General features: G+C 43.2%; 2 protein-coding genes across 2 annotated transcripts; one reads left to right on the top strand and one right to left on the bottom strand.

Annotated features, from left to right (window-relative positions):
- Window positions 1–685: 685 nt before the first annotated feature.
- On the top strand, window positions 686–9,227 carry alg1 (ALG1 chitobiosyldiphosphodolichol beta-mannosyltransferase). Its single transcript, XM_070847705.1, has 13 exons — window positions 686–977; window positions 1,801–1,878; window positions 2,116–2,219; window positions 2,409–2,557; window positions 2,876–2,965; window positions 4,019–4,132; window positions 4,733–4,854; window positions 5,645–5,683; window positions 5,764–5,823; window positions 6,740–6,850; window positions 7,393–7,507; window positions 7,997–8,072; window positions 8,780–9,227. The coding sequence occupies exons 1-13, from the start codon at window positions 686–688 to the stop codon at window positions 8,909–8,911; spliced, it is 1,482 nt and encodes a 493-aa protein (XP_070703806.1). The 3' UTR covers window positions 8,912–9,227.
- Window positions 9,228–9,253: 26 nt separating this feature from the next.
- On the bottom strand, window positions 9,254–12,981 carry eef2kmt (eukaryotic elongation factor 2 lysine methyltransferase). Its single transcript, XM_070847706.1, has 8 exons — window positions 12,855–12,981; window positions 12,032–12,094; window positions 11,846–11,926; window positions 11,051–11,152; window positions 10,430–10,563; window positions 10,066–10,310; window positions 9,649–9,798; window positions 9,254–9,395 (listed from the first exon to the last, which is right to left on the bottom strand). The coding sequence occupies exons 1-8, from the start codon at window positions 12,972–12,974 to the stop codon at window positions 9,295–9,297; spliced, it is 996 nt and encodes a 331-aa protein (XP_070703807.1). The 5' UTR covers window positions 12,975–12,981; the 3' UTR covers window positions 9,254–9,294.
- Between the last annotated feature and the right edge of the window lie 120 nt (window positions 12,982–13,101).

Here is a 13,101-nt window from a genome sequence, read left to right as displayed (position 1 = left end):
TTTTGTATCCTAATAATCATCCCTCAGCTGCCTTTGCTCCAACCAAGAGCTGATTTGTTTCTAGTAGCTTAACAAAATGTCCATCTGTGCTCCAAGACATATCTGTTCCCTTCTGCATGTTCAGGACAGGATAGATTGAATAAAAACCCTGACAGGCATTAACCAGAACCAGAAGAGGTTTACTGCATTCATCAACATAAACTGGGACCACAGGGAATGAATTTATCTGGTAGAATTTGTTCTTTGCTGCGATCAAAGACTCCAAGCAAAACATTTTTCTTGTTTAAGACAAAAAAGCTTGATAAATTCTGGAAATCATAAAGAAGAAAATTACAAAATAAATGAGTGGCAGACTGAGATCAGCTTCATTAGCCAAATATGTCATATCATCATACAATGTGTATGTACGCGTCAAACTGTTTCTGTAAATTGTAAACAGTAAAAACCTTTAAAAACAAAAGTAGAATCAACTGATTTTGTCAGATAGTTTCAAGAAAGATACAAATTATGAATTAATTTAAGGGAAATGTCCTTTTTTTACCCTTGATCACACATCTGTAGTGAGATGATAATCTGATTTTCCTGTGTTGGACCTGAACGCATCATGGAGTAGTGCGGTCCCTTTAAATCTGAAGCCCCGCCCCCTCCCGCTGAGAGCCACGTCACCGTACAATCACAAACAAACATGGCGGCGCGCTGCACCTGCACGGCTCTCCTGGCCGTGTTTGCGCTAATTGCGGCGTTTTTAGTGTCTTTCCAGGCGGCGGGCTCGGGTGTCACGTGGCCGGCTGTGTCCCTGCCGGCTGTGGCCGCGCTGCTGTCGCTGTGGTTGTGGAGGTTGCGGCAGCGGGACGGCGGCACCGACCGGCTGGTGTGTGTGCTGGTGCTCGGGGACGTCGGTCGCAGCCCTCGGATGCAGTATCACGCTTTGTCCCTCAGCAAACACGGATATAATGTGACTTTTGTCGGGTTTTTGGGTGAGACCGCCACACAAAACACAGTTTAATGCACTCATTTATCTGTCTGTGTCTTATGAGGGAGTCTGTCAGCTCCTGGAGACCTTCAGCTGGAGCTGGTAAGAAGATTAGATGAAGTTCTAACACAGTGACACGAGTCCCCATGTGTGATATATAAGAAATACTACTGACATACATACAAGAAAAAAGGTGCATTATTCTGCAAATAAACACAACATTGAACCTAATTCCAAGTATGAAGTATTCAGAAATGAATTAATTAAATGAATTAGACTTTAAGGAGTCAGTCTAGATTGTAAATGATCTGTTAAGTCAGACTGTTTGTATATTCTGTGCTGATCAGTTTATCAAGTATAAGAAATCCTTCCAGGCTCTTATAAGTGAAATTGTCCTGTTTTTCTTGGATATGCATTCTAATAAGTTACATGTATTTGGATTTTGGACGACTGGACAAATGAAGACTTCTGATGAAGGACTCCAGGATATCATCTGTTCTCTCACATTTTATAGACCAAGCCATTCATCGATCAGTTCTAAAGAGATGAATCATTAGACGCTGCTCTAAGATAGACAACGACAACAACAACAACAACATTTCATTACATTAATGTCTTGGATTTCTTTTTCACAAGCAACAGAACAGAACCACAAACCCAGCGATAAAATGTCCAACCAGCTCTTCAGCTTTATCATCTGTAGTGTCCATCATGGTGCAATTGTTGTTTTTCTAGTTTCTCTTCACTGCTTCATGTGAGTGAATGTATGAAATAAAAATGTAAAGTTACAGAGCTGCAATTCTTTTTGTCTCTTTTTGTCATTTTAGATACCAAACCTCACCAAGATGTGCTGAGAGAGGAGAGAATAAGGATTGTGCCCATAGCAGAAGTGACGGGGGTTCGAGGTAACTGTACTAATACTGTAGCACACAGTAAAAATACTGCAGTCCTGCATTCAAAGCCTTATTTAAGAAAAGTAATTATCAAGACAATAACATTCCTGCTGCATTAATGTGTTCATGTTGTATTTTACCTCTGCAGATGATGGTTGAGCTCATTTAACTACCTTATATCCTGTTGGGTTGTTTAATCTACAGCAAGGCATGATGGGATGTAAGATCGTCACTTTGTTGTGTTTTCAGCGGGACCAAAAATCCTGACGTATGTGACGAAGGTGATCCTTCAGTGTCTGCAGCTCCTCCGTGTGCTGCTCAGGATGGACACCCAGTCCCATGTTCTGCTGCAGGTACTGGACCTCCTGCTGATTCCTGTGTGTAGTCCAGATAGATAAAGCTGCTCCAGACTGTGAGCATCTAAAGGGCCATACTAGTGTGTTTATGTGCATGTTATAAGTAACTTCTGCTCTGAGTAGTTTTAGTGCTTCTCTAAAGTGACTCTCTCTCTGACTGATGCTGATACTGTGTTGGTATCCCAGAATCCCCCGGGCTTGCCCAGCATTGCAGTGTCTTGGCTCGTGTGCGTCCTGCGCGGCAGCAGATTGGTCATCGACTGGCACAACTACGGCTACACCATCATGGCCCTGAGCCACGGCCAGAGACACCCGGTGGTCCAGCTGGCAAAGTGGTGAGCACTGGGGGGCTGATGGAGGCAGTTTACTGTACTAATGATGATAACTGGGGACCACAGGAGCAGATGTGTCTGTGGTGGATGATGTTTTCCAGGCCGCTATCTTGACATCACAAAGATGTTCTCTAATTGTCTTGGATTTGTGGTTGAGGCTCAAAACACAACAGCTCTGAGCTTCAGGTGTTTACACACTACTGAAAACACAAGTATTACATTCAACCTCTGCTAATAGATCCCCTTCATTCCCACAGACTGCAGCCTAAACACGTTTTATCATTTCTGGGTCTCTGATCGTGACGTGTGGTCTTCTTCCAGGTATGAACACTTCTTCGGCCCTCTGGCCACTCACAACCTGTGCGTCACCAACGCAATGAAGGACGACTTGCAGAAAAACTGGGGCATCAAGTAAGAATTTATTTATTGCACTTGTCATGTTATAAATAACAAAATAAGACATTAGCAGCCTCTAGAAGCTGTAATGTTCAATACAACTGACAGTATGAAAGTGTGCCACTAGAAACAATAGATAACAGATATTTATGTTTTTAGGAGACACAGAAGTACATTGATGAAGTACATGTGCTCTACTAGCAACATGACATCCATTCCAAAGTATATTTGTCTCTGTAGAGCAGACCAGATATGGTGAACATGGTGCTTAACACAGTCACCTACATGACAGCAGTAGTAGATACACAGGGATATTTACTGAGGAAGTCTGTCACCAGGATGTGCTCAACAGTCAAATACCTCACTAAACTGAAGAGTTGTGCGAATAGTGGAGCTTAAAAATTCAGGTTTGTGATAATAGAATGTTCATGGCTCATTAAAACCACAACCATTCATCCCCTGGGGACAATGAATAGCAGAAATGTCGTCTTTCTGAATTAAACATGAGATTGTAGCTCCTAACATGAATCACAGTGAAGCTGACTGTGGATGTTTGCAGGGTGTCAGGAAATTATTTCTATAAGACCAGAACTGTATTTTCGCTGTTAGTTCGTACCATTAATGTCCCAACACACAAGATAAACTCCCAGAGACGGAGATCTCAGTTCAAAGTTTTACTTGCAACAAGCAAGGAGTACAGGCAAAGATCTACATCTGCACTGAGCAGTCTCAGTGTCTGTCAAGCATATATATGTAAAGTTCCTCCTCTCAGCAGTCCTCCGCCGCACCCTGCTCCCTCTCCTCCTGGCAGGGTCGGTTGGTGGGAAGCTCAGGTACGCTGGCTTCTCACTGTTCAAGGCCTTCTCCAACTCTTCTTTATCTCAAGAATGCAAGCACAGTCTGATACATCCTACACCAACACACATCTCTTTGGTCTGTGTAAAGGTCACAGCAACTATCACAAAGTCCTGCATCAGGCTAAAACTTCATGATAACAAAGCATGAATGTATTAACATAAAAATGTATTAATATAAACATGCCTGCACATTTTCTGTTTCCTAACACAGGGCGACGACGCTGTACGACCGACCAGCCTCCATCTTCAGAGAGACTCCAGTGCAGCTGCAGCACCAGCTCTTTGTGAGACTGGCCAACACGTATCCTCAGTTCCAGAGCAAAGGGTGAGAAACACCACAGGAGCATTCAGTGTCTGTTCATCAGAGTGGCTTTTCTCAGGGAAGCTCTCCAATCACAAACTATCTTTTAAAAAGTAGCTCACTTCGCTTTTGTGCATCCTGTTGTTTGTGAGAATCTGCAGATTAAACCAGGGCCCAATCACATATTTTGAATATATTCGGTACAAAACGTTTTGGGAATTGTCCAGTAAATCCTTTGGTTTAACAAGAAACAGCTCTCTTCAAAGCCACCAGACTCTACTGACAAAAACAATAATTCTACCTCACAGAACATGAGAGCTGCTGGTCTGCTGTTAGTTTGTGTTATTGTGTGACTTTGGGGTTTTTAAGGGGTTAGTCCAGATCCAAACTGAGGTGGTAAAACACCAAAGTCACAGCAGCAGAGCAGCAGCTCCTGTGTCCTGTTCTCTAAAATCCCTGTTTTAGTGAATGTAGTCTGGTGTGTGTGCTGTTTGTGGTTAAACCAAAAGGATCTTCCAGGTCTCTCTCTGTAGGGATCCTTTCCATGATGCTGTCACACACTTAGAATAACACTCTGAGCCTGTCAGTGGATCAAACAAGCTGGTGACTGGTGTGTGTTTCCAGGTCTGAGGACGTGGAGACGGAGACGGAGAGGACAGTCTTCTCAGTTTGTGACATCACTGATGACACGGTGACCTTGAGAGCGGAGCGACCAGCACTGCTGCTCAGCAGCACCAGCTGGACAGGTGAGACACCAAGACGCCTCACCGGACTGACAGAACCTTCTTCTTCTTCTTCTTCTTCTTCTTCTTCTTCTTGTGTTTATTTAAGTTGCTACGGCTGTAAGGGGCTGGAAAAGCTTGAAAATGTTTGAAAAGTGCTTGAATTGGACTGGAAAAGGTGGAAGAACCCTGTTCATGCAAATGAGGGTGACGTTTACTCGCTGGCTTCACAGTTATTTGCTGACAGTGACAATGAAAAAGTGCAAAGCTGTAATCTACCAATCAATTGATTGAATGTAGGCGATCAGCAAAAAAAGAATTCAGCAACTACTTCAATTAATCGCTTTAGGAATTTTTCAGGATTTGATACTTTCTGCCACACAAGAACTGAAGGTGCTGAAGTGTTGTCACCAAGCATGACGTCCCTTTATGCTGGATATAATGTTGCAGCCCTGACACCTACCAGCTGTGAGTCAGTGGAGATCATCACTGTAGCCTCTGCGGTCCCTCTTCTGATTGTCCCGCCCCTCCAACAACAGCACAGCTTGTATATTTCTGCTGTAGTTTGTTAATGAGCGAGCTCACAAGTCCACAGCACAGAGTGAGAAGTGTTGGAGGCGACGTCCAGTGGATCTTCTGTCAACAGACAACTGGTCGGGTGTAACATGCGCTCTACATTTTGCTGGAATTAAAAAGCCATTTTCTGTGTTTTTACTTGATTTGCATGTTGAAATATATGTATTGCATCTTAAAATGATCCTGAAGGTGTTCGGTTTTGCTGTGAGTTTTCTAATCAAACTCTTCCTCTCCACAGAGGACGAAGATTTCTCCATCCTGCTGAAGGCTCTGGAAGGTATGAGATGTTTTAAACCACTGCAACAACAACCTCTTACTGTCTCACTTCCTGTCCTCACACCTGTTTGTCCTCAACAGAGTACGAAGGCTTCATTAAAGGAGGAGCTTCCCTGCCGCCTGTAGTGTGTGTGATCACAGGTAATCCTCCACTGCCTCCGTGTGTGTCAGTGTCTGATTTCACTCAGGTCTCATTCCTCTGTGTGTGTGTGTGTGTGTGTCTGTGTGTGTCTGTGTGTGTCTGTGTGTGTGTGTGTGTGTGTGTGTGTGTGTGTGTGTGTGTGTGTGTGTGTGTGTCTGTGTGTGTGTGTGTGTGTGTGTGTGTGTGTGTGTGTGTGTCTGTGTGTGTCTGTGTGTGTGTGTGTGTGTGTGTGTGTGTGTCTGTGTGTGTCTGTGTGTGTCTGTGTGTGTCTGTGTCTGTGTGTGTGTGTGTGTGTGTGTCTGTGTGTGTGTGTGTGTGTGTGTGTGTCTGTGTGTGTCTGTGTGTGTCTGTGTGTGTCTGTGTCTGTGTGTGTGTGTGTGTGTGTGTCTGTCTGTGTGTGTGTGTGTGTGTGTGTGTGTGTGTGTCTGTGTGTGTCTGTGTGTGTCTGTGTGTGTGTGTGTGTGTGTGTGTGTGTCTGTGTGTGTGTGTGTGTGTGTGTGTGTGTGTGTGTGTGTCTGTGTGTGTGTGTGTGTGTGTGTGTGTGTGTGTGTGTCTGTGTGTGTCTGTGTGTGTGTGTGTGTGTGTGTCTGTGTGTGTCTGTGTGTGTGTGTGTGTGTGTGTGTGTGTGTGTCTGTGTCTGTGTGTGTCTGTGTGTGTGTGTGTGTGTGTGTGTGTCTGTGTGTGTGTGTGTGTCTGTGTGTGTGTGTGTGTGTGTGTGTGTGTGTGTCTGTGTGTGTGTGTCTGTGTGTGTGTGTCTGTGTGTGTGTGTGTGTGTGTGTGTGTCTGTGTGTGTGTGTGTGTGTCTGTGTGTGTCTGTGTGTGTCTGTGTGTGTGTGTGTGTGTGTGTGTGTCTGTGTGTGTGTGTGTGTGTGTGTGTGTGTGTGTGTGTGTGTGTGTGTGTGTGTGTGTGTGCAGGTAAAGGTCCACAGAAGGAACACTACAAGAAGCTGATCGACTCTCTGCATTTAGAGCAGGTGCAGATCTGCACTCCCTGGCTGGAGGCAGAAGACTATCCCGTCTTATTAGGTGAGATTTTTACCTCATTAAGAGCAGCGTGATCCATTCATCACTCAGTTTGTTTTATTTGTGGACAAGAGGCTCAGTAGTAGATGGATAGATGGACTCTATCAATCCCAGACTGGGAAATGGTATCGTTTCATCCACAATGAATATAGTACAGTTAGATTTATACATCAGTAAGAACACTAGAAACTAAACTACAAAACAGAAAATATAAAGCTTGTACCACCAGGATCATAATGACATCAACAGTCTAAAGTATGAAATTATGAATATACAGCAAACACTTCAGAAAATATTGTGAGAATTGAATAATCATTTTTAAGAAAAAAGCCAAAGATGGGTTTCAGCTTTTAGGCTCATTTTGAACACATCATTTTAACTCCACACACGTTTAATCGGCAGATGATGAAAGGAGAAAATAATCAGTATACTGATCAATGATTGAAATGATCAGGTGGAATGTACTTTTACATCTGTCTGTCTGTCTGTCTGTCTGTCTGTCTGTCTGTCTGTCTGTCTGTCTGTCTGTCTCTGTCTGTCTGCAGGCTCAGCAGACCTCGGCGTTTGTCTCCACAAGTCGTCCAGCGGTCTCGATCTGCCCATGAAGGTGGTGGACATGTTCGGCTGCTGTCTGCCCGTCTGCGCCGTCCACTTCAGCTGGTGAGCAGCGTCCCGGCCGCAGGGCGCCTCCACCGCCGGTCTCATTTAGGTTTCACACTCACGCACACGCCATGATTCTAGTTTAATGAACGCTGCTTCAGAGTTTCTGGTTTCTGCTGACTGGTCTGTGTTCAGTAAGAAACTACTGCTCCACAGTTTACAGATAAATATTGTACTTTTTACTTCACTGTTTATCTGAAGACTGAAAGTTAAATTGCATATTTTGATTTACAGAACAGAAAATAATCAACTAATACATTATAAATGATTTTTTTTATTATCATAGATTTTATTGAGTCCCAGTGGAGAAGCTCACAAGCTACCCATCAGTATATTAACTAATGAAAACCATCCACACTTACCAGCTGCAACATTATCACAATGAACACATTAGTGCAACAGTAATTAGAATCCAATAACAATCATTATATTATATATCAACTTGTAATCTCTCAAGATGTGAGTAACACAGCGGCCTTCTTCCTCCAGTTTACATGAGCTGGTGAAGCACGATGAGAACGGACTGATCTTCAGAGACTCTCAGGAGCTCGCCGAGCAGCTCAAGGTGAGAGGAGCACCTGCTGCAAGTGTTCCCAGAATACTGAGTCTGTTTTCAGAACAAAGGTGTCGGTCATAAAGTGGCATCAGAATTAAGCAGAGACGGTTTCATGACCAGTTAAAAACTCCTTGTAGCTGCTTTAATACCTTTCAGTGTTTAAAGGGATAGTTTGGATTATTTGAAGTGGGGTTGTATGAGGCACTTATCTCTACTCAGTGTATCACCTACAGAAGATGGTCACTACAGACACTAAGCAATGCACTGCTGTGGATGCTAGTCTCCTAAAAAACTAGTGTTTTAAGTGTATATTTCCTCTTTACACTGCTGAAGCCATTCTCTCTCTCTTCATTCTCTTCAATGCCACCAGACTACATTCACAAAAATAGTAATTTTACCTCACAGAGCATGCGAGTTGCTGATCTACTGCAGCCTTGATCAATTAGTTTGCTTGTGTTCTTGTGCTACTTTTGTGTTTTAAATGGGCAGTTTGGATCCAAACTAATGAATTATTTCATTGAACAGGTTCAGTGGAAGCACAGTAAGCTCTCGTGTTCTGCGAGGTAAAACTATTGTTTTTGTCAATGGAGTCTGGAGGCTTTGAAGCGAGCAATGAGATATGGATAAGAACTTTGTCCAACCCCATCTCAAGCAATCCAAACTTAAAAGCTTAAAAGGATAGTTTCAGCTTCCTTTTAATGTTGTCGTGTTTTCAGTCTCTCCTGTCAGACTTTCCCAGTTCAGAGGGCAGACTGGGTGTGCTGAGGAGGAACCTCCGCACCAGCAGAGGGCAGCGCTGGGACGACAACTGGGACCAGAACGTCCTGCCTCTGATCTCCGCTCCCTAATGGACCCCAGCAGGTTGCTTACGGGGGATGGATGGCAGAGAAGTGATGTTAGAATATTTTGGGGTGAAGGATTGTAGGGACACAATTTGTTTTAATGTCTTAGCTTGAAGATACAGGATTCTCTGAGCGTAGACAGGGTGGTGATGATGGTCTGTTGATTATCCAGAGAGTGAGACATCTGGGAAATCTTTTGTCTTTGAACTCAACATCACTCCATGTCCATGAAACACAGGTGAGATAAAACCTTCTCTAAACTGGCCTCCTTTTTAAAAAAAAAAAAAAAAAGACTTCTCATTCCTACTTCTGAGCACTTGAATGTATAAAGAAGACTTTGATACGATGTACATTTGTAAATAAAATCTTTATTGTGCTACAGCACACTGTCACCTGTACAGCTGAATCATTTCTATAGCAGAGGCTCTGTTGTACGGGAACACGTGGCTGACGGCTCCGGTGATCACACGGTGGCCGATTCCTGCTTTTTCTGTCAAAACAAAACACATTCAGTCAACATTTAACAGCATCTTAAGTCATATATGAATTCACAAATGGTCGGGCTGCATTAGTTACTCCTAGAATACAATACAGCTTTTACTAGATTAAACTACGTTTGTCTTCATACCACTGGAAATATGTGTGAAAGCAGCTTCATAAGAATAAGTGGACTCTTTCTTTGGACTCTTTAGAAGTGTCAGACTGACTAAAGCTGATCTCTGTGCAGTCAGTCGGCCTCTTACCGAGCTGCTGCTTGAAGCCGCTGTAGGTCTCCTGGTTTCTTATGGTGGAGCAGATGAGGACCTCAGGGAGGACTTCGGGAGACGGACGGCTCAGGATCTTGGACAGCAGCTTCACCAGACTTTCTACGATGTCGGGGTCGTACACAACATCTGCACCACAAGGAGGGGACAGATGTTGTTGTGCTACTTTATACTTGTGCTCTACTACCTTCATATGACAAGCAGTAAATAATTATTTTACAAATTAAGATTTGCACAGAAAACATAGGAAGAGCTTATAAAACAGGAGAACTACTGTGCCTAATGTAGAAGTAGAGCTGAACTGAGTAGTTGGTTCACAGAAAATGAATTTGTCCACAGGTCAGTGGTTCAGAAAGTTCATCTCCATCCAGACACATAATGAGACGGAGCTCTGACCTGCAGCGATGACCATGTCGGCCCCGATCTGTCTGAGCTGCTCCTCCGTCGCCCCCGCCCAGTCCATCTCCTCCACTCCGACCGTAGGACACGTCCGCTCAGTCAGACCATTCAGCTGGACGTTGTTCCGCAGCTTCTGCAGGACGCTGGCGTGACAGTCACTGAAGACATATCTGTTCGGGCCGCAGGAGCGACAGATAGTGATGCCGGTCAACCCCACACCGCTGCCCAGCTCCAGAACCGACCTGAGGGCGGGAGCAGAGGGAGGGAAAGGGATTTACAGCCGTGCTTGTGAGTGAAACGGAAATCTGGGGTCCAAAACTCCCGTTGCAGCCTTCTTGTGGCAGGGTGAAGGGTCGGGTACCTGCCAGCGAAGGCCTGCCGGTGATCCAGAGCCCACTCTGCCAGGTAGAGAGCGGCCTCCCAGGTCACCAGGCCGGTGGTCCCCTCTGAGATCACAGCTACGTTCTCCACCAGGCTGACTGCACCACCACCAGGCTGCAGGGCAAAAACCAACACCAACGTGTTCACGACAGGGGGGAGGCAAAATGATAAAACTGTGCTTAGATTCCTTATATCTGCTGTCCTACAGTTAACTATAAATGTCAACGCAAACCCCCCATGAATACTGATTTAGAGCACAGGGAGGAACAAATCACAGCTCACCCTTTCATATTTATTACCATGGATGATCACTCACTCAACACTTAATAATACATAAACACAAATAATCTAATACTTTAATGTGTCAGCTGAAGTGAATTTGCACAAAAGAACTAATCAGTAGTTCAAATGATCCAAACTACCACTTCAACCTCAATACAATCACAGCTGGTGAAAGTTAAGTGATGATAATTAAAATAAATACATTCCACAAACACTGCTGGCCTGAATGTTGATGACGTTACTAATCTGACATGTTGTGGAGTTACAGGTGTCACAAAGGTCACTGCAGTATTTCCACTGGCTCCACATGCTTTGTTACCAGTAAGTAGCTCTTGTAGCACTCGGTGGTCTCCTCAGCTCCCACCACCTCAGCCAGAGCGTCGTACAACTCGTCCAGAGGGTCGCAGCCTGCAGCCTCCTGCTGTGGAGACACAAAGCCAGAGGAGCTACAAAATGTGGACGTTCATGGTTCCCTGAGGATGAATCCTGCTGACTCGGCATCTGTGGGTCAAAGTTTCCACTTAAAACAAGGAAACCAACAAACTGATCTCAGCATCCTGCTACAGTGGCGCGCCAACATGCCAGTGTTAGCACCTAAGCAAAAGTTAAAAAGAATAATTTCTCATTTTGGGAATCATCCTTCTTAGCCTGCGGAGAGTTCCAGGAGAAGATCGATTCGCTAACCTCGTTCTAACTCCAGCCTCACATGATACATTTCCTAAAATATCAAACTATTATGTTAAAGATGCACTCCTTAGTTTTGTCATGTGTCCTAACAGTGGCAACATATCCCAAAACTTCAACAAATATTAAGGCCCCAAAACATTTGGACCCATCCTGAATGATCACTATAAAAATGACACATTTATGCAGCAGAAACAAGTGTGTTTTACTAAAATACCCAATAAAATAATTCTCTCTCTAGTCGTAGCTCTGAGCTAAAACTAAACTACAATAACAGTCTGAACACGTATTCTTCCTCTAATTGACACCAAAGTGCTGTTTTCTCCTGATAACCTTTACAGACATTATTAGCAGAATATGTGACAGTAGAATAAAGCGTGACCAACAGACTTGTCTGACATGTGCGCAGACAGACTGACAGACCACCGACCCGTCTGATGAGCTCGGAGAGAAACAGCCTCCTGAATCTGACTGATGGAGGAAACCTCTGACACAGAGAGTGAAGACACGTCTGTCAAACACAGGAAAGATGCATCACTGATCATTTAATGGTTAACTTCACAAGTGTTTTGTATTATTATACGACCACGGAAGGTGTGTGTGCAGCCCCACTCACCTGTTTTAGGATGTCTGAAATCAAGTCTGTCGACTTGTGACTTTCAAGATCTTTTTCTAAAAACTGACAAGCAAACATTAGCAGTTAAAAAGTGTTTTCAGAGTGTATCGGTATTTTATCTCATTATTTGGATTTTCCTTGATTATAATCTTTAATTTAATTTGAATTTCAGAAATGTTGTGTGTGCCACCCTGCATTTCACTACACATATTGTTTGTGTATAAGATAAAATGGGAAATACGGTGTTGCAGAAGCACAAAGACAGAAATAAACACAGAAAGTGAAAGAATACTATGATACAAATACAAAAGCATAGTCAGAAAAATATGATTAAATAATGATTTATTAGTGTTTGTCTGTTCTAATACTGAAATCTGATGTAGTACATGATGTTATAAAACACTCAGAGTGTAGTATCATGAATTATACGTTATATATAATATACACTCAATACAAATACATTATACAAAATACAGTATAATGTAATGTGATATTTAATTTTAAAATATATGCTGATATTAAACATTTTCATTCAATTGAAACACTGACTTCCGCCACTTTTATATCAGCTTTTAAAAATCAGCCTTGGGTGGAGAATATCTTACATTATTTGATTTGGTTCCGACCCGCAGGTGGATCGTATGTGTGCCGAATTAGGCAGAAAAATCCGCTAATTCATGAAATAGTTTCAGTCATGTTCTGACACCGAACAAGTTTTCCACTGAGCAGTTAAACACAAATAGGCACATTTATGAATGGACGTTCAGGCTACATGATGTGTAGAAAGAGGATAAAAGCTCTGTTAACGACCAGTTTTACTCACATTCCAGGGAAATGAGAGCAGACGACTCATAGCGAAGAAAGACACCTGAAAGTCCCGTAAAATATCCGCTTTATTTACTCTTTTCTTGTCTGAAGCTTGGTTCTGCTCTGAATTCTCCATTTTTCAACCACGTCTTCAACGTGCGTTTGTTTACTTCCGTTTTACCCACAAGGCATCGCGATTGTTTCTCGCTAGATCTACTGGGTAGTGTAGGTTTTATTTATTTATTTAAATTAGTTAATTGGTT

Source organism: Pempheris klunzingeri, chromosome 17 (genome assembly GCF_042242105.1).
Source record: "Pempheris klunzingeri isolate RE-2024b chromosome 17, fPemKlu1.hap1, whole genome shotgun sequence".
NCBI classification, from domain to species: domain Eukaryota; kingdom Metazoa; phylum Chordata; class Actinopteri; order Acropomatiformes; family Pempheridae; genus Pempheris; species Pempheris klunzingeri.
This window is presented reverse-complemented; position numbering and strand designations above follow the sequence as displayed.